Source organism: Budorcas taxicolor, chromosome 2 (assembly GCF_023091745.1).
Source record: "Budorcas taxicolor isolate Tak-1 chromosome 2, Takin1.1, whole genome shotgun sequence".
NCBI lineage: Eukaryota > Metazoa > Chordata > Mammalia > Artiodactyla > Bovidae > Budorcas > Budorcas taxicolor.
This window is the reverse complement of record NC_068911.1, coordinates 58,674,759-58,701,644: the sequence shown is the minus strand read 5'-3', so window position 1 is coordinate 58,701,644 and position 26,886 is coordinate 58,674,759. Positions and strand designations below refer to the sequence as shown.

General features: G+C 36.7%; 1 protein-coding gene across 1 annotated transcript in view; it reads right to left on the bottom strand.

Moving 5' to 3' along the window:
• The window catches only part of PDE1A (phosphodiesterase 1A), a 385,920-nt gene that overhangs the window by 108,831 nt on the left and 250,203 nt on the right, over positions 1-26,886 (bottom strand). The window contains exon 3 of the mRNA XM_052658277.1: positions 7,781-7,894. Coding sequence (XP_052514237.1) covers positions 7,781-7,894 — 114 coding nt within the window. The remainder of the gene's footprint in view (positions 1-7,780; positions 7,895-26,886) is intronic.

Sequence of the window (26,886 nt, the reverse complement as noted above, 5' to 3'; positions counted from 1 at the left end):
TTTTAGAGTCCATGGTCTATAATTTTTGTCAAAATTACTACCACACTATTACTCTTGCTGAGCAACTGAGTTTAAAACCAATGCTTACTAACCTTTTTGATTGTATTGTGCTATGCATGTTTTGCCTATTTGAAGACCCTTAGATATGTGCTATAGTTAGCTCCATCTTCACCTTTATTTTCTACCTATGCTTGGCTATTTGTCTCCTTTCCAAGACAACTTAAGACTAACTTCTTTTTTACTAAAGTATAGTTGATTGGTAGGCTGCAGTCCATGTGGTCGCGAAGAGTCGGACATGACTGATCGACTTCACTTTCACTTTTCACTTTCATGCATTGGAGAAGGAAATGGCAACCCACTCCAGTGTTCTTGCCTGGAGAATCCCAGAGATGGGGGAGCCCGGTGGGCTGCCGTCTATGGGGTTGCACAGAGTCAGACACGACTGAAGCGATTTAGCAGCAGCAGCAGCAGCAGTTGATTTACAATGTTGTGTTAATTACTACTACACACTGACTCAACGGACATGAGTTTGAGCAAGCTCCGGGAGATGGTAAAGGACAGGGGAGTTGGTGAAGGACAGGGAAGACTAGTGTGCTGCAGTGCATGGGGTCGCAAAGAGTCAGACACAACTGAGCAACTGGACAACAACAAATACAGCAGTGATTCAGTACACCTTTCTGGAGGCTTCCTTGGTGGTTCAGCAGTAAAGAATCCGCCTGCCAACGCAGGAGACATGGGTTTGATCCTTGGGTCAGGAAAATCCCCTAGACAAGGGCATGGCAAACCACTCCAGTATTCTTGCTTGGGAAATGCTATGGACAGAGGAGACTGGTGGGCAAGAGTCCATGGGGTCGCAAAAGAGTTGGACATGACTTAGTGACTAAACAACAACAGCACACTTTTAAAATATTTTTCTCATTATAGTTTATCATAGGATAATGAATATAGTTCTCCATGTTATGCAGTAGGACCTTGTTTCATGCATTTTATATATAAACACTTGTATCTGCTAACAGAAGGGTGCCTATATCTTTTTGAATTATAGTTTCATCTGGATATATGCCCAGGGTGGGGTTACTGGATCATATAGTTATTCTATTTTTGGTTTTCTGAGGAATCTCCATACTGTTTTTCACTGTGGCTACACCAACTTACAAAGAATAACTTCTTGACCTAATCTTTCCATAATTACTATTTCTCTTTAATCTGAATCTCTTTTTAATCTTAAGGTTCATGGAAGGTTTCTGTTCTAAAAAAAAGCATGAAAAAAATTCATTCCTATTAAATATCGCTGCTTTTTCCTACAGGCTAGGAAATTCTTGAAAAATAATCTACGCTTTTTTCTTCTAGAGACATTCCACTTCAATTCCTCGTATAACCATAATCTGACTGGTGGCTTTTTATCTTTGTGAAACTCCATTTCAGAGGCATCAGGATTCTCCTAGCTGCATTCAGTGGTTCTTCTGTGGCATTTTGATTTACCCTTTTTAGAAACCCTGGCTTTGCTACTCCAGATTCTCCAGATATGCTTTCTTCTATGTCTGTACTTCCTGAGTGTCCTCTGAGGTTACTCGATTCCTAACTTTAAATGGTGTGTTCCCACATAACATATTGAATTAGCATAGGAATTCTGATTATAGGAAAAAAGAAAAAAAAACAACCCTGAGACTCCTGGATTATAATCCCTAAATTCACATCTCTAACTGGCACCATATTTCTGAGCTCTAGAGTCCATATATCTAGCACATTCCAGACCCCCGTTTTTTTTTAACCTTAATTCCTTTTGTTAGAAGCCATGTCTTTGAGAACAGGCATAGGGAGTTTTGCTGGGGAACTAAATGTATTAATATTAAGTAATTCCAACCATACCTGGTTTGGGGTCTTAACTCTACAGTTTCTATCCCATTTTATATCCATGTTCTTGTTATGATTTCCTGCTGCTAATTAGTATTTCCTATTGTAATCTTTCAGTGTGCTTGGGTTTTTCTATCACTCCAGACATCCCTGTTTCTTGTTCCCAGTATTGGTCCTCGTTCCTCTATTTATCTTCCCAGTTCTTGACTCGCTTCTAATGACCAGCTATCTGCCCAGTTGTACTTTGGATTCTGATGAGCGATGTGTCTGGTATTCACTTCACATACTCAGTAGATATTCATGTTATGAGTGAACATTCCTTAATAAATTCTAGTACATGATGATTTCAAGGGACTTAGACTTCAAGGTGCCCTGGATTGCAGTCAATTTCTAGCAGACTAACTTCTTCAATTACTGATTGATATCTATGCAGTCTCACTAAGATAATCTCTCAAAATTAAGGACATTTAGATGTAGTAAGACATAGGAGTCAATTAAAGATTTTTTTTTTTAATCAAGATGGGTATCCTATTAAGGTTTGTTTCCCATCAGTTTGCACTCCGTTCTCTTTTCCTGGTAACTTAAGCCCACCTGACTTCATTTCTCGGGATCAAAAATAGCTGCAAATAAATTCTTTGATTTTTTAAAATAAATTATCTATCTTATTGTGTTATGTACCCAGAAGTCTCTGCATTTATTAGTACAACAAAAAGTTGTTATTATTTAACTTTTAGTAGTGTAAGTCACTCAGGGGTGTCAGACTCTTTGCGACCCCATGGACTGTAGCCCTCCAGGTTCCTCTGTCCATGGGATTCTTTAGGTAAGAATACTGGAGTGGATTGCCATTCCCTTCTCCAGAGGATCTTCCCAATCCAGGGATTGAACTTGGCTCTCCTGCCTTACAGGCAGATTCTTTACTGTGTGACCTACAGGGAAGTCCCAATTTAACTTTTACGAAGTCCCAATTTAAACTTTATAATTTAAATTTTATTCTGTCAGATATGGTGTTACACTTAATCCTCAAGGCAAAACTGTGCAATTAGCAGTGTCATTATTGTTAATCTACAAAGATAAAGCTAAGAAATATAGAAGTTAAGTCACTTGCTTAACTCTTAAGAGAGTATTGAGTGGAGCATCCCGACTTTGAACAACCTACTCTTTCTGAATTTGGAGTCTGTAATCAAACAGTGGTAATTGTAAGACTTAGATTGATTCACATTAAGAAAATAAAGTTATAAATTTTGTTGTGTGTGTGTGCTAAGTCACTTCAGTTATGCCCGACTCTTTGCAACTATGGACGGTAACCTGCCAGGCTCCTCTGTCCATGGGATTCTCCAGGCAAGAATACTGGAGTGGATTGCCATGCCCTCCTCAAATTGTATTGCAGGGCAGTATTAATAAGCATAATTTCCGTCATTTAAAGTGTATCTCCCAGCCAGCTGCCTACCCTCACGAATAGCAATTTATGAGGTCAAGGACGCTACTTTTCCTGTCAATATCCAAATCTAAATAAGGACAATCAAACAGAAGCTTTTTGTAGGTCACATGTTTCTGGATTTTAACTGTGCGGCTTTGAAAAACAAAAGCCTCTAGTGATACATCCGAAAGCAGGATCATAAAATGCTGGTATTTCCATTTGAAAATGTTTTGTCAAAAAACCAACAGTCATATTCACTAGGGAATTGTGTTATAATTCCTGAAAGAAAGTCACAATTCTAATTCTATAAGAAATTGTTTTTTTATTTTTTCTACTCAAATCATATTTTAAGAGAGATTTTGTGCTTTGATTTATCTTCTTAACTGAAATCCTGCAGTTGATAAAGCTTAGTGGGAAAAGGTATGTATGTATGTGTGTGTATAGGGGGGATTTAAACCAATTCATAATTTCTGTTCTATCCTGCTTTATCATGTTTTAATCTTTTTTTGTGGTCCAGCCACCTCCAAATGCCTCTCTTGAATACTTACTGAAACATTTTTTTTCTAGAAAAAGAATTTTCTAATAAAAAATCTCAGAAGTCATCAGTATTTTTAAAGTTTAAAAGAAACTAAATGCTTATTCAATTATCTCTGTTTTACTAATATCCCTAAGGCAAATGCAGTTTTAAAAATTATATACACATGGCAACAAAAAATATCCTCAGCTTGCTGCTGTGTCTTACTAAGTGAAAGTGAAAGTTACTCAGTTGTGTCTGACACTTTGAGACCCCATGGACTCTACAGCACATGGGATTCTCCAGGCAAGCATACTGGAGTGGCCAGTCATTTCCTTCTCCAGGGGATCTTCCTAACCCAGGGATTGAACACAGGTCTCCAACATTGCAGGTGGATTCTTTACCAGCTGAGCCACAAGGGAAGTGCCAAATTACTGGATTGGTTAGCCTATCCTTTCTCCAGGGCATCCTCCCTACCAGGAATCAAACCAGGGTCTCCTGCAGAGCAGGTGGATTCTTTACCAACTGAGCTATCAGGGAAGCCCTGTGTCTTACTAAGTCTATAGGAAATCATGCCATATCAAGTATTTTTTCCTCTAAAATTTCTTGAGCTTATATTTTAATCATCAAACTAGTTTTAGAAGATACATACAAAGTAATGTTGGGTATAAGCAGTAGCATGATGATAAATAGTTAACCACATATTCACCAGGAAAAAACAAAACTGATTTGTATCATTTGCCAATTTTTATAATATAAATACTCTACTTATAGGCAATTTCAAGCAAACGACGTTGAAGGCAGAGTTGAGAAAAGATGTAACCATAGTCAACAAACCAATGGGCCTGACAATCCTGACATGTGAGCTTTCATCAAAACCTTCAAGAAGTTTCTAAAATCACCCTCTTATCAGATGTAAATAACAGGATGCAGATGAGAATTGTGCTTAAAGCCAGCCTTTAGAGTCAGCCTGCCAAGACCTAACTCCACTGTTTAAAGTATCCTCTGTGTTATCTTGTATAAGCCATCTAACTTTCCTGTGACTCTCTTTGCTCATATGTAAAATGGTAATAATATAAGTTTTAATCTCATTAGAATTCCTATGATTATTAAATGAAATAGTGCATTAAAGTGCTTAGAAGAGTTCTTGGCAAATAGCTATAATAATAGGCTATTAGTAATAAATATTAGGGACTATTTTTCTAGAATTTACAATCTAACTATCAGAATATTTTACACATTGTCATCTAAATCTTTCAGGGTTCATTGAAAACCATCCTGCTTGTTAACAATACTCTGAGAGGAGCCAGTTATAGAGGGAAGAGCACCAAGAAAGATGTCATACCTTACTTACTAGTCCCAATTTTGCCAAAGTCTAGGTTTGTGGCCTTTGGCGAACCAGTTTACTTCAGGAGCTTTGGTTCTTTCATTAGTAAAATACAGAAAGTAATGATCACCCTGCCAACTACACAGGACTGTGGTGAGGCTACTGTAAGTTAATGAAACTATGAACTCTTCTTGGAAGACAGTACATATGCGGGGTGTTATTATTAATCCAATTTAAAATTCATGATGCCATTGAGGCATTAAAATAAAAGAGTGAGAAGTGTTGTGTCATTTGAGTAAACATTTGGAAATAATGTATCGTTAAGAGCTAGGATGTTTTGTTGTATTGTAAAGATGAAAAAACCCCACATTTGTATCCTGAAGCAGAGAAGCATTTTTTTCTTCCCACAAAAGAGCAAGTTTCAAATGAAAAGGAACTATACTTTGAAATATAACATATGTTTAAACAAATTAAAGATCCTGGGGAACTAAGTTAAAAATATCTATGAAATAATAATTTTCTAGGAAAGGAAATATAAAGGAAAAATTAATAAATAAAGCACAAAATACTGTCAAATTGGATAGTATTATGTCATTACAAGATGAATACTGTAAATTTGCAAATAATTATTAAAGGCAAAATTTCATAAGTTTTGTAAATAAGTATAAAAAAGAAATGTCCAGGACAGATTGAAGAAATTTTAAATTAAGTTCAGTCAACTTGTAAACAAGAAAAAGTACACACAAAAATGAAAGCAAGAAAATTATAGGAAAAATACTTGATTTTTAAAAAAATTTACACACTGAATATCTGTTCATGTATAAGAATTATATACATTTATGTACATTCAGTGAAAGTTAACTAAAAATCATTCTAAAAGTGTGTCTGTGATTTTTTCTCCTAATTTATGACTTCACACTGTGCTTTAACAGAGGAACTCTGTTCTAGAGAATAAGAATCTCTGCAGCCTGGTCTTCACCATATCCTTTTCTATCAGTTACCAGTAAAACTTCTTATGGCCTAAAATTTAAATGTTGGTATATGATATGGGAAGATCAGGCTTTCTTGTTGAGGGGAAAAATCAAAATGAAAGTTATGAATAGTATGTTATCTTCTATGAGAGCCAGAGGGAAAATATGAAATAAAAATTTGTAAGAAATCACTGAAAATATTCATAAGAAATTTACGAGTTAGGGAACTTGAGTAGACTAAGAAACAGGTGGATAAAGACTTTCATAAGGTACCATTTTATGTTGTTTTGATTTTTGATTTGTGAATTTATTACCTATTAAATAACATTATTGTGTGTGTGTGTGTAAGTCCAGTACACCTCAATCTCACATCTGATTTAACACTTCTCACCTGCCCCATGCTCAGGCCTGACAAGGCAGAGACGCTTGCAGAGGAGACAAGTGTGACGGATTCATCCTCCATGTTTGGTCTCCTGACCCCTTGACTTTGAAAAACTCAGTACCTTTTTTGTACTAACATCTGGAAGTACATGTCTCTCTCTCACCAGGTTCCCTCTACAGTTCTCCTTTAGGCCAAGGTTTCTTAACCTCTATGGTAGTAACATTTGGAGCTAGAGAATTCTTTGTTGTGGGGGATTTTCCTGTGCATATTATGATGTTTAGTGGTCCTCTTGGCTTCTACCTATTATATCAGTAGCTAGCCCCATCAGCCAAACCAAGAGTGTCTCCAGAAATTGCTCAATGACACCTTGAAAGCAAATGGCCTGATTGAGAGCCATAGGACTAAGGTAACAATCCTCTTCAAATGAATTCCCATTTCTGAATCTCCTTACCACTCTGGTATTAACAATTATCAGGCTGGATGATGGAATTTAGTTGATTATCAAATACACATGGGGAACTGCCACTTGGCAAGCCCTTATACAGTGTCTGATAGACACCTCTCATGATAATACATGGACATGTGACACCCATTTTCTCAGAAGGAACTCAACTCTTGAGATAACAGGGAAATTCTTACATCAGTGAGAATCAGTGCAAGCCTACATCTATCTCTGATATTTAAACCTCTGGGCCTAAGAAGACTCTTGAGAGTCCCTTGGACTGCAAGGAGATCCAACCAGTCCATTTTCAAGGAGATCAGCCCTGGGTGTTCTTTGGAAGGAATGATGCTAAAGCTGAAACTCCAGTACTTTGGCCACCATGTGAAGAGTTGACTCACTGGAAAATACTTTGATGCTGGGAGGGATTGGGGCAGGAGGAGAAGGGGACGACAGAGGATGAGATGGCTGGATGGCATCATTGACTCGATGGACGTGAGTCTGGGTGAACTCCAGGAGTTGGTGATGGACAAGGAGGCCTGGTGTGCTGCAATTCATGGGGTCGCAAAGAGTCGGACACGACTGAGTGACTGAACTGAACTGAAGGACTGTGAGAGCAGGGGGAGAGGAGACTTTAACTTGTTTGTTACTTTATTGATTGACTGTTTTGTATTATTCAAGCATTTAGATTAAAATGTGTATTTTTAAAAAGAAAGAATCATAATTCTTAACATAGCTACATCAAGAAGAACATTTTAAGTTTTAATAAGATTTTGATTTGGGTTTCTTAGCCAAGATCTGAAAGCAGGGTCAAGAAAAAGGGGGAGAAAAGGAGACAAGCAAAAATGTTAAAAGAGCAAGGAGGTTAAAACTTACCTTGTTTCATCAATATAAACTGCTTCCAACACAGATGCTGCATATTCGATATTCTTCTTTAAGTCGACGATGTTAACATCACCTTTTTCCAGCTGCTTCACTAAGCATCTTAGTCTATTTCAAAAAGTAGCCAAAAAAAGAAAAAGAAAGAGATTTATCATGACTATAAGGAAAAGAGTCAATATTAAATATACAAATTGGGTTAAACTTTCAACTTATCTTTCCAGGTTATTAAATACCAATATTTCCAGGTATATTTTAGGTATAATTAAGATCAATCTTTATCAGTTAAACAACTATCAGGAATTATATTCACCTCTCAATATTCGGAGAAGGCAATGGCAACCCACTCCAGTACTCTTGCCTGGAAAATCCCATGGACGGAGGAGCCTGGTAAGCTGCAGTCCATGGGATTGCTAAGAGTTGGACACAACTGAGCAACTTCACTTTCACTTTTCACTTTTATGCATTGGAGAAGGAAATGGCAACCCACTCCAGTGTTCTTGCCTGGAGAATCCCAGGGACGGGGGAGCCTGGTGGGCTGTCATCTATGGGGTCGCACAGAGTCGGACACAACTGAAGCAACTTAGCAGTAGCAGCAGCAGCTCAATAATATTAGGGCTATAGGTTGCAGGTTTATGTACCATATTTCAAGCATAGTTTTTCTGAAAATTCAAACAATATATGTATTTTCATGAAAGTATTCCTAATACTAGAATTTATTCTATGGCTGTTGTGCTTCTTCAGAGTTGGCACTAAGAAATATTTAACAGGTACTCTTTAGATCACTATTGTATCAATTATTCACTGTTTATAGCAGTAGAAACAAAAATAAAAGGCAAACAATTCAATAAAATATAACTGAGAAGAGAAAAAAATATATGTATACAAGCTTAGTGTTTTTATTGCAATGATTTTTCAGTTGAGGGAAAACTACAAAATGTTTTCTCATGTTTTTGCCCATAGAATCATGTATCACAACTGTTTGAGAAATTTTAAAGCATTTCTGGATTTCTGACTCAGAAACTGTGATGTAATTAATACTGTTGTTTTAAGTCACTACATTTTGGAATAATTTTTTAGGCAGAAATAGATATCTCAGGGAGTGAAATAGTACAAATTACCTCAATAATTTTCTAATACTTTCAGAAAGTTCTATACATCAACTATAAACCAAGTGTTTCTAAAGATACTTCCCTTTACTAAAAAGAAAAAGAAATCATGTTCTTTAGTCACTATACACTACAAATAAGCATTGCGAATACAATTCACCCATTTTCCTGTCAGCAGACAGAATTTAATTCCTTGAGAAAAGGTATTTCAGAGAGAATGGAATACATCTACTTTTAGGCACTGCCTTAAAGATAGTGTAAGAGATTCTCTGAAAACTTACTTTGAGTGATTTCCAATACCAAGGTTTAGGGTATCAAGACAAGTTAAAAATTTCAGCAATGGTATTTTACATTTCTTCATCCATAAGAAACTTTATTTCTCCACGGAAAAGAGCCATACCTAGCTTAAAACTTCTTACCCAGGCAGCTACAATTGCTTTTTGTATCACATACTTCTGTATGATAAAATATTAGCAGACGACAACATTGCAAAATAAATTCCATGTGTCGATAAGTGTCTTGTTTGTCCAGAGTCAGCAAAACCAAACAAAAATCAATGACTAAAACAGGTTACTTAGAAAGGAAAAATTAAGCCTGGCTCTGAGGCTTGTGTAAAATACTGATATAATATAATGGAGCAACACATAGTGTTTTAGAGAATTTTTGTAATTCTATAATCTAAACACATTGTTCTTAGTATAATTTCCTTTTGTGTAGAAAGTAAAAGAAAAACTTTCATACTTGGAAACAGCTTAAAAATATACCACTCATGTATCCTTAGCACTTTAGAGATAAAAGGGAGCTGCCTCACCTGAAAAAGTCTAAAAAATCTAGCTAATGTCATAAATAATGCTAAATGACTGCATGCTTTCCTTCCAAAAATCAGGAACAAGGCTCTGCTCTCACCACAGATATTCATAATTGCACTGGCTCTTTCAGCCAAAGCTACAAGGCAAGAATAAAAGGTGTTTATATTGGAAGGAAAGAAATAAAACTGTCTTTGTTCACAGATAATGTGATTGTCTAAGTAGCAAATCTGAGGAAATATACCAAAGAGTTACTAGAAGTGATAAAATGTAATAAATGATTTTAACAAGTTTACAATATAAAAAGATGCAAAAATCAATATCATGCTATACAATAATAATGAACAATATGAAATTAAAATATGAAACAATACTATTTACAATAGTTCTGAAAAGGTAAAATTCCTAGCCATAAATGTGACAAAGTACGTGCAAGCCCTATACACTGAGAACTATAGAACATCGTTGAAAGGAAAAACGGCAGATCTAAATAAATGGAAAGATACACCCATGCTTATGGATTGAAAGACTCAATATTGTTTTCGTGTCATTTCTCCAAAAATTTATTTATAGATTCAATGTAACCCTAGTAAATACCCTGGAAGACTCTCTTGTTATTGTATATATTGACATGCTGATTCTGAAATTCACATTGAGTTAAGGAGCTAGAATAGTCAAATTTAACAAAAAGAACAAAATTGGGGAATTACACTACTTCAAGACATAAGCTTTCAAGACATTCTGAAGCTACAGTAGTCAGTACAGTATAAATGGCACAATACACTGTATTATTAGCACCAAGATAATACAATAGATAAATCAATAGATTTATAAAGTTAAAAATAGACCCACAAATATATAGTTAATTTACTTTGGGAAAAGATGAAAAGATAATTTAGAGGAAAAAGGATAAACTTCACAAGTTATGTTGGATAATTAGAATTATCCATGTGTAAAAGGAACTTTGTTCCATACCTGCATCACAGATCTAAACGGATATTCTAAAACTATAAATATAGAAGAAAACATCGGAGAAAATCTTTGTGAACTTGGGTAAGCCAAAGATGTCTTACATATACCTGCAATGAAATAATAAAGTTGAATTTCACCAATATTAAGAACTTCCAGCCACAGACTGGGAGAAAATATTTGTACATCATATATCTGATAAAGGATTTTCAGAAAACATGTTAAGAACTTGCAAATCTCAATAATAAGATAAATAATTGAATAAAAAATCTGTTAATGATTTTTTTGTACCACCAAAAATGATATATTCATGGCAAACATGAAAAGATGCTCAAAATCAGTAGTCACCAGAAAAATTCAAATTAAAACAATAATGAAATATAATCAAATACTTATTAGAATGACTAAAATTAAAATAACTGATCATACCAAATACTGGCAAAGATGTGAAGCAAAATAAACTACCACACTCAGCTTCTGGGAATATGAATAAGTACAATCAGTTTGGAAAACAATTGCCCCAAAAGTTAACACGTATCTGTCATATGACTCAACTGTTCTATTTTTTGGTGGAGAGAAGAATAAATATATGTCTTTACAAATACTTGGACATAAATGTTCATAGCAGCTTTATTTGTAATAAACCCAAACTGGAAGCAACCCAAATATTCATCCACAAGTAAAGGGAAAACAAACTGGGCCATATCCATCCAAAGAAGTTCTATTTAGCAATATAATGAATGAACTGTTGATACACACAATGACTGAACAATGACCATGCTGAGTGATATAGGATATATGCATACAGTATGATTCAATTTGTATAAAATTTTTAAGTGCAATCTATTCTTATTGAGACAGGAAAAGATCAGAGGTTGCCTGGGAATTAGGAGGTAGAGATCAAGGAAGAGAGGAAGGGAAAGATTACAAAGGAGCTGGAGGAAATTTTGATGGTAATGGAAATGTTAATTTTCTTGATTGTGGTGATGGCTTCATAGGTGCATACATACATTCATACTTATCAAATTATAAATTATAAAATGAAATATATAATTTGAGACAGAAAATAGATATATGCAAAATAGATGCTTCTGTTACATATCTTTACTTTTAATCAATTCCATTAAAATACTTAAATTTTTAATATGTAATATCAAAGACATGGAAAAACTCTAAAGCAGCATTAAACTGTTAATGATTTTTCTTCAAAAAGAAAGGCACTAATCTTTGACAATTCATGAGACTTTTAAAATCTGCCTGAATATTATGTACTGAACAGGTTTCGATGTTCTTAGCTTTTTGATGGGACTACTTCCTCCCCTTATAAGGACCAGAACACTTAAAAGAAGACAGCAATGAAAATAGAAACCATCGTTGAAAATAATTGATCAGATCTGTTATACAATCAAGCAGTCGCAGAAGAAAAGCAATTTCTACTTTTGAACAAAGAGTACTGAGCTGTAGAAAATGATTGAGTATTTTTATTCAAATATAGAACTGCCGTTTTCCAAATGAAAAAATACACAATGTAAAATGATGCAGTTTTCAGAATCAAGTGCTTCATACACTCCAAACTTAGCTTCTAAGATATTGCTATAAAACCCTATCTTGCAAAAGAACCACTTACATAACAAGGATATTATACTGAAAAATCCCATGTGTCTATGCATGTCTTCATTAATTCTAGGATAAAAATGCCCAGGATATCTCTAACACTGTAAAGCATGAGTGATGTGTATGTTCATAGTTTTAACTTAAAAGAGAATTGAAAATAATCATCCTTTTATCAATGTCCCTATTTTTTACATAATTGAAATACAAAAGAGAGAAGGATATGGTTGTAAGAATGCCATACTAAGAAGCAGAAGAGGTAATGCTAAAGGAATATCTATTGTGATCTTAACATTATCATTAAAATATGGCCACACACAGGAATGCACAAAGACACACAAATTGGGACTGCCAGAACTAGAAGCTGCTATGTCATTTTCAGTAAGTCCTGCTTGCCTCTAATTCTAACATGATTAAAAAATGATGATAAGAAGCCGTTAAATAATGAAGTTTTCTTGTCTATTCTGCCGGTCAATGCTTAGGAAATTAAATTCTAACCTTAGTCGAAAAAGAAAGGCTTATAAATTGAAAGTCTTTTTAAGATACTTTTTTTCACACAAAGGCCAATGTTATAGTTGTAAGATCCCTTGATATCTTTATTTTATAGAATAAATAACTCCCAAAATAATTGGTATCATTGAAAAAATGAGAACTATTGTATGGAAAACATTATTGGCCTTTAAAATATATTTACATTCTACATTTAAAGAAGCAAAATGACTCCAATAAGTGGAGAACATAGAATGGAAAAATGAATTTTTAAATGCAAAGAAAAATATAATTATTCTTCATTTTCTTCCAAATCACAGTTTGGGTTAACTATTTATCACTTTACTTCAAGAGTACTTTTTATTACAGAAATGGGCACTGCATAGTCCCCAACATTTTGAAGTATTCCTTTTAAGTACAGCGATACAAACACTTGAATAGTTAGAAATGTTTTCAAGATCAATTTTGTTCCTCCTTAGAGGCAAAGAACAATAAGATCATATTAACTTTAAAGGGAGAATCAATCATTTATACCTGGTTACTGTCACACTTCTGTATTACTACAGGCTGTATCAACTCAAGGGTTTTCTTTAAAAATTACATACTTAAATAACTATGTATAATAAATATATATGCAAAAACACATATTTTTTTAAATGTTTGACTATATAGATATTTAAATATATATATATGTAAAAATATAAAATATTTGTAAACTCCATTTTTTATACAGTTCAGTTCAGTTCAGTTCAGTCGCTCTGTCGTGTCCAACTCTTTGTGACCCCATGAATCGCAGCATGCCAAGGCCTCCCTGTCCATCACCAACTCTTGGAGTTCACTCAAACTCTTTTCATTGGGTCGGTGATGCCATCCAACCATCTCATCCTCTGTCATCCCCTTCTCCTCCTGCTCCCAATCCCTCCCAGCATCAGAGTCTTTTCCAATGAGTCAACTCTTTGCATGAGGTGGCCAAAGTACTGGAATTTCAGTTTTAGCATCATTCCTTCCAAAGAAATCCCAGGGCTGATATCCTTCAGAATGGACTGGTTGGATCTCCTTGCAGTCCAAATGACTCTCAAGAGTCTTCTCCAACACCACAGTTCAAAAGCATCAATTCTTTGGCGCTCAGCTTTCTTCACAGTCCAACTCTCACATCCATACATGACCACTGGAAAAACCATAGCCTTGACTAGATGGACCTTTGTTGGCAAAGTAATGTCTCTGCTTTTGAATATGCTATCTACGTTGGTCATAATTTTCCTTCCAGGGAGTAAGCATCTTTTAATTTCATGGCTGCAATCACCATTTGCAGTGATTTTGGAGCCCAAAAAATTAAAGTCTGACAGTTTCCACTATTTCCCCATCTATTTCCCATGAAGTGATGGGACCAGATGCCATGATCTTCGTTTTCTGAATGTTGAGCTTTAAGCCAACTCTTTCACTTTCATCAAGAGGCTTTTCTGTTCCTCTTCACTTTCTGCCATAAGGGTGGTGTCATCTGCATATCTGAGGTTATTGATATTTCTCCCGGCAATCTTGATCTAATTTTCTGGAAGAGATCTCTAGTCTTTGCCATTATATTTCTTGGCATTGATCACTGAAGAAGGCTTTCTTATCTCTCCTTGCTATTCTTTGGAACTCTGCATTCAGATGCTTATATCTTTCCTTTTCTCCTTGGCTTTTTGCTTCTCTTCTTTTCACAGCTATTTGTAAGGCCTCCTCAGACAGCCATTTTGCTTTTTTGCATTTCTTTTCCATGGGGATGGTCTTGACCCCTGTCTCATGTACAATGCCCCGAACCTCTATCCATAGTTCATCAGGCACTCTATCTATCAGATCTAGTCCCTTAAATCTATTTCTCACTTCCATTGTATAGTCATAAGGCAGTTGATTTAGGTCATGCCTGAATGGTCTAGTGGTTTTCCCTACTTTCTTCAATTTCAGTCTGAATTTGGCAATAAGGAGTTCATGATCTGAGCCACAGTCAGCTCCCAGTCTTTTTTTTTTTTTTTTTGCTGGCTGTATAGAGCTTCTCTATCTTTGGCTGCAGAGAATATAATCAATCTGATTTTGGTGTTGACCATCTGGTGATGTCCATGTGTAGAGTCTTCTCTTGTGTTGTTGGAAGAGGGTGTTTCCTATGACCAGCGCGTTCTCTTGGCAAAACTCTATTAGTTTGTCCTGCTTCATTCCGCATTCCAAGGCCAAATTTGCCTGTTACCCCAGGTGTTTCTTGACTTCCTACTTTTGCATTCCAGTGCCCTATAATGTAAAGGACATCTTTTTTGGGTGTTAGTTCTAAAAGATCTTGTAGGTCTTCATAGAACCATTCAACTTCAGCTTCTTCAGCATTAATGGTTAGGGCATAGACTTGGATTACTGTGATATATGAATGGTTTGCCTTAGAAATGAACAGAGATCATTCTGTCGTTTTTGAGATTGCATCTAAGTACTACATTTTGGACTCTCTTGTTGACCATGATGGCTACTCCATTTCTTCTAAGGAATTCCTGCCTTAGAAGTTTTACACAGTAGATATATTTATATATTAAGTAGATAAATATAAGTACATTTATATTTTATACATATATTTAAATCTATTTGTTCTGATAAAGAAAAAGTAGTGACTCTCACCTACTACTAATAATTATTTAAACCAGGGAAGAAAGGTTAAAGATAGGGCGCATACACAGCAGACCCACTGAAGGGCCGTTTAACATTTTACGTCATTCTCTTGGACCTTGGAAAACACATGCTTAGCACTGAGCTCACTGGCCTCTCTGTGTTAAATGTCTTTCACTTGCCCCTCCAAATCCATCTACTGGGCTCTGCCCTGCTCCTTACCCTGAGGGGGAGAATGCCGAGACCTCAGCAGACTTTGGATTTGGTTTCAGGAAACAGGAGGAAGGGAGGCGTGAAGGCCCTGTTATTCTTTGCTCCTCCCTGGAGAGGCACCCACCACATAAGGTCATTTGTCAAACAACCCTCTCCAGAGTCCCCTCTCAATCTCTCTGTCTCTTTCCAAGTATAATACATCCCTGTAGCCTAATGTTATCAGCCCAGAGGTACTGCGTTATCCTGGTAGTTCCCTACATGGGTATAACAACTTTAAATATTCTTTTTATTAGTTACTCCTCAAGTTACCTGTTTTTACTGTGTCAATCTTTTTACCTAACTTCTACCACGCTCCCTACAGCACCATCCTCTCATACCAGAGACTTTCAATATAATCCTACTGTAATGTTGGAAAGACTATAGGGCTTTAAAGTCAGTGGGGGCTCACTCAACTTACATTCACTTTTTCCTGGTATTCCTGGAGAGAAGCAACACCCTAAATGGAGGGTTACTTACAGTTTTCTGTAGTGATCAGCTTTAGAGTGAGCTCTGCCCATGGAAACTGCACATAACACTGAGGACCAGATGCTTCATAGGAGATGCAGGAGAACCGTGGGACTAAATTGCCACCCTCACACAGGAGGAGCCTGATTCTGGAAAGGAGTGTTTATGGGGGTTGGCTGATGCTAGCTGGGTCAGAGAATGTGTGATATCATCTTTTTTTTTTTTTAATTTAAAGGAAAGAAATAGACAACAGAAGAATTGTGGTTTGCAGTGGCCTTCTGGACTAAAAAAATGCCTTTATTACTGTTCACTCCTGAAACATCACTAACATAACATAAACAGACCGAAAACATTAAAGAGGTACAAGGAGAAAGAACAGAAGATAATACAGCGAAGAAAAGCTTACAATACAGTTTCTGTAAAACAGTGAAATATGGTAACTGACTCAGGAGATACCAAGAAAGATAAACAAAGCAAAGAGCTTTTGATGGGTGATCACTGAGAAAGCAAGATGATTAATATCCACAGAAGCTCAGACTAGCTGAGGAAATAGGGATAGCAAAGATTTTGTAATCCAAGGATCTATCTTTATGCTCAAAATAAAATGGTGACAATCTTTTTACAGCTTCAATTCCTTTCTTCACCCCAAGTAGTAGGAGATTATCCTTACCTACTCCTGTAGCAAACCTGGAAAAGAGACAAGATTGCCAGACTGAAAACAGGGAAATTAAATAAAAATCAGAATATTGAGTGATGATACCTCAGGTTCCTTTCTCCCACCTATTTACAGAATGGAGATTGTGGGATTAGCCACAGGAGAGACCAAAAAGCCCAGACAAATAAAATTTTGAAAACAAAAGTTTGTACTTGTTCTCCCTCCACCTTTCAGTGAAGCCCAGAAGGTGACAAGCACCACCTAAGACAAAGAGATTCTAATCACTTTTCAGACACATTCGTCAATGTTAATGGCCTGCCATCAATGAGCAAGCCTTGAAGAAAAACCTCAAACATGAAAGACATTGATATACCTAAATAAAATAGAAACTTAGAGGAAACAGAAATAACATTGAGACAAAAGGAAAACAAAAAAACCACCATTAAAAACTGACCTCATTAGATATTACTTCATACCTGTTAGAATGGCTGTCATAAAGAAGACAACAAATAATAAACGTTGGCAAGAATGTGGAGAAAGAGAACCCTAGTTCACTGATGATGGGAACATAATTGGTACAGCCACTATGGAAAAGAGTATGGAGGTTTCTGGCTATTTATCTGAGTAAAATGAAAACACAAATTTGAAAACATATACACACACCAATGTTTATTGCAGCATTATTTATAATAGCCAAGATATGAAAGTAAGTTAGGTATCCATTAACAGATGAATGGATAAAGAAAATTTGGTTTCACACACACACACACACACACATAATGGAATGACAAAATTTCATTCTTTCTTATGGCTGAGAACATGAATGAACTTGTAGGGTATTATATTTAGTGAAATAAGTTGAACAGAGCATGACAAACACTATTTCACTTATATGTGGAATCTAAAAAATAAACGAATGAATACAACAAAACACAAACAGACTCATCAATAGAGAGAACAAACTATTTTATAAAAACTTTAGATGGTGTATAATCTATAAAATTACTGAATCACTGTGTAGTGTACCTGGAACTAATATAACATTATAAATCAACCATACCTCATTTTATAAAAACAGAAATGTAAGTGAAGACATTCATCCATGAGAGAAGAATATGCTATGACTTTTTAAAAATAGAATAAATAATGATGAAAAGCTCTTAGAATTGAAACTGATGAGTTATACAAAAATGTCCACAGAAGAGGTAGAGGATAATGTCTAATAACCCATGAAGTAGACATAAAGACAGCAAAATGAATAATTGAATAATAATGATAAAATTAGAATGCTGGTTTTGAAGATCTAGTATCTAGTTAGAAAATTCTAGACATCAGGAACGGAGGAAATTCTCAAAAAAAAAGGACAATTTTCTAGAATTAAAAATCCCCATTTTGTAAGGGCCCAACTAACCCCTAGCGTCAGTTTCATGAGTATCCAACCTCAGAGACATAGAGGACCTTGCAATTAGGAGAATCTCCCCCTGACCCTTGGTTACCAGTTTACTGTCACTATTCTGAAATTCTTAATCATTTTTGAACAAGAAGTCCTACACTTTCAACTTGCACTGGGCCCTGTATATTATGTAGCTAGTCCTGGGATCTACCTGCAATGCTATACTCAGTAAAACCATCAATCAAGTTTGAAGAAAGAATAAGGCATTTTCAGACATTCAATGACTGTAAAACTTTGACTTTCTATGCATTCTATTTCAGGAAGCAACTGGGTGATGCATTTGACCAAAACAAGAACATAGCAAGAACTTTAATACAGAGAAGTGAAAAAGAGAAGCCTCCAAAGGAGATATGTGTGCATCCTAGGAATTAACTAGTCCAGATTGAAGTAGGAGTACAGAAGAAAGGAAGTAGGAGGGATGTCTCTGGGGGTAAAAATGGAACTGATGAACAAAGAAGCTGATGGGATGTTTGGAACTTTGTTCCAACAGATTAGTTGAGCATAAAATTATAAAAATACATTGCTTATGAAATCAAGGAGAAAGAAAAAAATTATACAAGATATAAGTCATTTGATTGACTCTATTTGATTGAGAAGTGAATAATATTTACAAACCACACTACTATAAACAGCAGTGATTTTAAAACAAAATGAGATATAATAAAACTCTTTTGAGAAGATGAGACTAGGGAAGTTGAAGTTAATATACAATAGAAGTTTCCTCTATTAATATTACAGATGTCACTTGGTAAAGTCTGAAACTGATAAATCAAAAAATAGTAAAGGCATATCATTTGGAAATATGCAGAAGAAAAAATAGCTAAAATGAACTAAATCATTGAGATTATTTAATTCTAGGAAATTGAATGCTATTTTTTGGTAATAAAAACAGTTTTAATGAAATAATCCCCTGTTAAAGTATAACATCTGATATATCATTCACAAAACAATAATTGCTCACATTTAACTTAGAAATCAAGTTCATTACTCAGTACTTTTGGAATCACTGACCACAACATATTTAAATGACTGAAATATAGCAAGATGTCAAAATTCATCCTGAATTGCAAGCAAAGACTTTAAAAGGGTACAAAATAATAAAATAGCTCAATCATGATTTGATGATTATGTTGAAGCCTAGTTGTTCTAGCCTCTTTTAGACACACAATGAAGCCAAAGGAAAGAAAATAATACATCATAATTAAATATACCCTGTTCATCACATGTTCTAGGCTCATGGACTAAACTGACTGAAAACGGGCCCATGCATTTCAGATTTGAGGTAGACAAAGAAAAGGAAATATGTGAAAGACAGAAAGGGAAATATGGGGAAATAGTATAAAATATGAGAGTAGAGTGAACTATGATGGCTAAATTTATTACATATCTTTTGCAAAATCAGAGAAAAGGGAAAAGCATAGTAAGCGGTGCTATAAAAGTCAAATGAGGACGTGGTTTAGAAAGAATTAAAGTTAGTACAACCTGATGCTGGGAAAGTTCAAGGGCAGGAGGAGAAGGGGCAAAAAAAGATGAAGTGTTGGATGACATCACTGACTCAATGGACATGAGTTTGAGCAAATTCTGGGAGCTAGTGAAAGACAGGGAAGCCTCGTGTGCTGCAGTCCATGGGATCGCAAAGAGCTGGACACAAATTAGTGACTGAATAACAACAAAGTTATTAGACAAGAGGTTGAGCATGGAGAGAACACGATGAATCCGCAGTGCTCCTAAAGAGTAAGAGACTGGAAACCAGCAAAGTCTACGACTACACTGGCTGCACAAAGCAACTTTAGCATCAGTTCCACCAAAAATAACAAAGGAAAGTTTAAAAGTGTGCTTAGAACATTTATTCCTAATTAATGCAGTACTTATACCAAAATGCTTCAAAAAATACACTACCAGAGAAGGAAAATCATATTAAAATAGATCTTTAAAGAAATATGCCTGTGAAAATATGAAACTATGGAGGGAAAAGTCAACATGGAATTTTTCCGATTACAATAAATCATAAACATCAGAAAACCTAAGAAGCCGAAATATTTCCATGGCAAATACAGTTAAAATCCTATCAGCAAGCAGAGAAATAGAGAAACCCTCCTGTTAATCTTATCACCCAGAAATAGGAAAATTGGGGTCAATTAAAGCAGAGTGTCTTGAAAGAGCAATCTTTCATTGGGATGAAACTGGTGACATACTAATAATAAGTGACCAAACTGACTTTCAACAAATTGATTGAGAAGATGGCTTTTACTGCAAAGGTTTCTGTATTTTATCCTAATTTGAATGATTTTCTCTTCCTGCTGCTAAGTCACTTCAGTCGTGTCCGACTCTGTGCAACCCCATAGATGGCAGCCCACCAGGCTCCTCTGTCCCTGGGATTCTCCAGGCAAGAACACTGGAGTGGGTTGCCATTTCTTTCTCCAGTGCATGAAAGTGAAAAGTGAAAGTGAAGTTGCTCAGTGGTGTCCGACCCTCAGTGACCCCATGGACTGCAGCCTTCCAGGCGCCTCTGTCCATGGGATTTTCTCTTTCTATCCCTCCCCAAATCCCTCCCTCTTTCTCTCCCTCTTTTCCTGTCCCTAATACTCCCACTTACTACTCTCCTTCCCTTCTCCCTGCCGATCTCACCCACTTCTATATTGTATATGAACACTCTGGATTTCAAGACACTACTAAAATTGGAGGACACATAGTCCTGTTTGATTTTGCAGAATCTTCCCTCCCTCCATAGAAATGTAACTTTCATATACATAATCTCTCAGGATCATTGGAAAAAACTCTTTCCTTCTGAGATCTCAGGAACGCTACATTGACATTGAGAGTCAGTCTGAGAATGCATCATCATTAGTTTAAACTACTGGGTCCCAAATGTAGTACAGCTTAACAATAGGAACATTACCTGGTGGCCTCAGTGGTAAAGAATCTGCCTCAAATACAAGATAAGGGTTTGATCCCACAGTTGGGAAGGTCCCCTGGTGAAGGAAATGGTAACCCACTTGACTATTTTTGCTAGGAGAATCCCATGGATAGAGGATGGGCAGGAAGTGATGATCAAACCATCCCCAAAAACAGAAACGCAAAAAGACAAGATGATTGTCTGAGAAGGCCTTACAAATAGCTGAGAAAAGAAGAGAAGGGAAAGGTAGAGAAAAGGAAAAATATATCCATCTGAATGCGAAGTTCCAAAGAACAGCAAGGAGAGATAAGAAAGCTTTCCTAAGTGATCAATTCAAAGAAATAGAGGAAAACAATAGAATGGGAAAGACTAAAGATCTCTTCATTAAAATGAGAGACTCTAAGGGAACATTTCATGCAAAGATGGGCACAATAAAGGACAGAAATGGTATGGACCAAACAGAAGCAGCAGATATTAAGAAGAGGTGGCAAGAATGCACAGAAGAACTATACAAAAAATGACTCAGATAACCACAATGGTGTGATCACTCACCTTGAGCTATATATCCTGGAGTGCAAAGTCAAGTGGGCCTTAGGAAGCATAACTAAACACAAAGCTAGTCGAGGTGATGGAATTACAGTTGAACTATTTCAAATCCTAAAAGATGATGCTGTGAAAGTGCTGCACTCAATATGCCAGTAAATTTGGAAAATTCAGCAGTGACCACAGGACTGGAAAAGGTCAGTTTTCATTCCAATCCCACGGAAAGGCAATGCCAAAGAATGCTCAAATTACTGCACAATTATACTCATCTCACACGCTAGCAAAGTAATGCTCAAAATTCTCCAAGTCAGGATTCAACAGCATGTGAACCGAGAACTTCCAGATGTTCAAGCTGAATTTAGAAAAGGCAGAGGAACCAGAGATCAAATTGCCAACATCCGTTGGATTATAAAAAAAGGAAGAAAATTCCATAAAAACATCTACTTCTGCTTCATTGAGTATACTAAAGCCTTTGACTGTGGATGAAAAGAAACTGTGGAAAATCCTTAAAGAGATGGGAATACCAAACCACCTTACCTGCCTCCTGAGAAATTAGTATACAGGTCAAGAAGCAACAGTTCAAACCAGACATAGAACAGTGGACTGGTTCCAAATTGGAAAGGAATACATGAAGGCTGTATATTGCACCTTGCTTGTTTAACTTATATGCAGAGAACATCATGTGAAATGTCAGACTGGATGAAGCACAAACTGGAATCAAGACTGCAGGGAAAAATATCAATAACCTCAGATATGCAGATGACACCACCCTTATGGCAGAAAGTGAAGAGAAACTGAAAAGCCTCTAGATGAAAGTGAAAGAGGAGAGTGAAAAAGTTGGCTTAAAATTCAACATTCAAAAAATGAAGATCATAACATCTGGTCCCATCACTTCATGTGAATAGTTGGGGATACAATGGAAATAGTGACAGACTTTATTTTCTTGGGCTCCAAAATCACTGCGGATGGTGATTGCAGCCATGAAATTAAAAGACACTTGCTCCTTGGAAGAAAAGCTAAGACAAATCTAGACAGCCAGTTAAAAACAGAGACATTACTTTACTGACAAATGTCCATCTAGTCAAAGCTATGGTTTTTTCCAGTAGTCATGTAGGATGTGAGAGTTGGATCATAAAGAAAGTTGAGCACCAAAGAACTGATGCTTTTGAACTGTGGTGTGGAGAAGACTCTTGAGAGTCCCTTGGACTGCAAGGAGTCAAACCAGTCAATCCTGAAGGAAATCAGTCCTGAATATTCATTGGAAGGACTGATACTGAAGCTGAAACTCCAATACTTTGGCCACCCGATAGGAAGAACTACTCATTTGAAAAGACCCTGAGGCTGGGAAAGATTGAAGGCAGGAGGAGAAGGGGATGACAGAGGATGAGATGGTTGGATGGCATCACCGACTTGATGGACATGAGTTTGAGCTAGCTCAGGGAGATGGTGATGGACAGGGAAGCCTGGTGTGCTGCAGTCCATGGGGTTGTAAAAAGTTGGAGACGACTGAGTGACTGAACTGAACTGAACAATAGGAATAAAAAGTGAAATACTCTAGAATGAATTAATCATATTCTACCCAGGAAACATAACAGCTGTGAACATTAAAAACTGAAAATTTAATTCTGAAAATTGATTACTGGGATGTTGGAAGATGGTAAGACAACCAGGAAAATAGTGTAGATCCCTCTAAATAAGCAACTACTGGAGACTTTGGAAATTGAGGGAAAGAAACAGAGTCTCCAGATCCTTGCTGTTTGGGGAGCTCCTGTAGAAAAAAGGAGCATAGGAGGGGCATCTAGAATCACAGAAAAGATGCAGCTGATGCACAGAAAGCTTCCTTAAGGGCAGAGAAGGAAGGAGAAATACATGGGCTTCTCTCTTCTTCCTCAATTATCCTTCAGTCTCCTCACAGTGTCTGCCTTTGGCTACATTCAGCCAGATACCATGTCGTCTCTCTCAATTTCGGCAGATCCAATCAAGAGTTATCTAGAAGAATGTATGTAGGTTAGCTTGCTATTGATTAAAGGATTCAGATTTAATGAAGCTATTTGTTCATTGTACTTATAGGTTTCTGCCTTGTAGAAATCTATTGTAGAAGTGAACAATAGTTTTATCCAGTGGAACAAACAACTTCACAGGTTTAAGACCTGTTTGTAGGCATTAGCCAGTCATGCATCTATCTCAGCAATCTTATCAGAACATTGTTTATGTACACCTTCTTAAATGTCTTTTGAACAAGTCATAGCATCTTACTGATCTCCTTGTTATTTATTTAAGCAAAAATTCAGTACATATTTAATTTGTATTTGCATGACTCATGGTTTTACCTTTTTGAAAAGTATATTTTAACAAAAGCATTACAAATTTTTGTACAGTTTAAACCAACACCCTCAACACATAAAACAACAAAAAATGCAACTAAATCTAGACTGGAAGAAGGAACATAAAACCAGAAAATATTTCCTCTCTCCCTTCCCTTCCTTTCTCTCTGTTTCCTTTCTCTCTTTCTTTCCTAATTTCTTTTGGAACTAATAAAGACATGACTCTCATGAATTCCTATAATATAGGTGAAAAAAAATTTTTTAATGGCCCTATAAGAGATGCTCCAAAGAGCAACTATTTGGGGAAACTGCACCTTCCTAGCAGATACACACAACAGCATTGCTACCCTCAGTTCAGTTCAGTTCAGTTGCTCCATTGTGTCTGACCCTGTGACCCCATGGACCGCAGCATGCAGGCCTCCCTGTCCATCACTAACTCCCAAAGCTTGTTCAAGCTCATGTCCATCGAGTAGGTGATGCCATTCAACCATCTCATCCTCTGTCATCCCCTTCTCCTCTTGCCTTCAATCTGAAAACCACAATCACAGAAAACTAACCAAACTGATCACAGGGATCAGTTTGTCTAACTCCATGAAACTATGAGCCATTGGCTAGAGCCTTCCAAGATGGACAGGTCATGGTGGAGCGTTCTGACAAAACATGGCCCACTGGAGAAGGGAATGGCAAACCACTTCAGTATTCTTGCCTTGAGAACCCCATGAACAGTTGCTATCCTCACCTGGATGCATTTTTTTGTTATTCAAAATACAGACTAAGCATTGATCTTGTTCCATACTCTTACTATGCAGTCATAGAATTCTCCACATTTTTGGTTTCTACGTCCATTGCTCTTAATTGAGGCAAACAAGGCAAGTAATTCAGTAAGACAGATTTCTGATTTCAAACATGAAGTGACATGCTAAACAATAAGAAAACTGCCCTAGGCCAATTTTCCCCATGACTAGTTTTTAGGGAATTCTCAGTGGTCTACATTTTCCGGGTAGAGAATTGTTAAATACTTGAATGACACCTCACATTAGGTGCTTTTCTGCAAATTCCTCCAACTCAATTGAGGTCAGTGGACCCCCATGTGTATTAAGATGCACTGCTACAGAATTAAGCAAGTATTTCAGATAAAATTAAATGGTCTTCTGAGATAATAATGTGCTGTTAAGCACTATCAGAATGCTCTTCATCTGGAATGATTCACAAAATCATTAAAAGCCCTTGTCTAACTCTTTTGAATCCTTGCCATATCTAGGTTATGGTGAGTGCCTGGCAAGTACCAGCCTTTGTTTTTGTTGTTGTTCAGTCGCTATGTTGTGTCCGACTGTTTACAACCCAAAGGACTGTAGCCCACCAGGCTCCTCTGAATGCCACTATCTCCCCAAGTTTGCTCAAATTCAGGTCCACTGAGTGAGTAACATTGTCTAACCATCTTATCCTCTGCTGCCCCCTTCTCCTTTTGCCTTCAGTCTTTCCCAGACTCAGGGTTTTTTTTTTCCCAATGAGTGGGCTCTTTGCATCAGGTGGCCAAGTACTGGAGCTTCAGCTTCAGCAACAGTCCTTCCAATGACTACTCATGGTTGATGTCCTTTAGGATTGATTGGTTCTATCTCCCTGCAGGCCAAGGGACTCTCAACAGTCTTCTCTAGAGCCACTATAGGAAAGTATCAGTTCTTTTGCACTCAGTCTTCTTTATGGTCCAACTCTCACACCCATATGTGACTATTGGAAAAACCATAGCTTTGACCATACAGACCTTCATTGACAAAGTGATGTCTCTGCTTCTTAATATGCTGTCTAGGTTTGTCATAGCTTTCCAAAGAGCATGTGTCTTTTAATTTCATGGCTGCAGTCATTGTCAGCAGTGATTTTGGAGCCCAAGAAAATGAAGTCTGTCACTGTTTCCATTTTTTTCCCCATCTATTTGACATGAGATAATGGGACCAGATGCCAGGATCTTAGTGTTTTGAATGTTGAGTTTTCAACCCTTAGTCTATTTAATGTCAATCAATCCACAGCACTAGACCTATGTCAAATCTATGTTCTCTGTATCTGAACAAGAGGCCATGATGACTTCTAGATCTTGATCTTTATGGAAGATCAAAATTTCTTCACAAAGCATCTCTAATATGGTGATTAAACAGGTCAATTTCTTGAGAAAATATAATTCTTAGTTCTTTCCTTCAATCCCACAAAGATTCCAATTTACATCAAAACAAAGGCTAATCTGGAAATGAGCATGGTTAAAAATGTGACTAACATGAGTCAAATCTCCCAGAATCCCATGATGCAGCACCCAGATTGCACCCATGTCCTCAGAAATGAAGGGCTGCCCATCAGGAACCCTGGCCAGAAACAGCTCCTTTTCCCAGCAGCAGTTTGCCCACCCACCAGGGGAATCATGCAGCATATAGTATGGTGCATATGAATGGCAGCAGTGGTTCCATGTGGCAGATAAACATGAACTCCATGCTCATGACTGGCATGCCCGTGGGTCCTGATAAGAAATTTCTGACATCTCTACACCAGGACCTCCAAGGAAAACACTGTACAAATAACCCTGCATTAGGATTATTGGGAATGAAGACTCATTGCTCTAGGCACCCAGCTTCGAAGAAGGGAGCAACTCAGCTCCATCAAGGACATTTCAAGTGACGTCATTTGAGCAGGATTGAATTTTAAGCTGAAGTGTGATATCTACCTGTTTTGTTTTTTTTCCCTCCTTCTCCCAAGGACCATGTGTTCAAAACAAATATTTTGGGCATTCTGCCTTCTTGGGATATTATTATGGAGGTAAGGCGTATTTCTGATCACAAAAGTGTCTTGTGTCACTTTTTTTCTGTTTGGTGATCCACAGTCTTTGGAGAAAATGCAGATGGGCCAGAGAACATTGGAGAAATCCA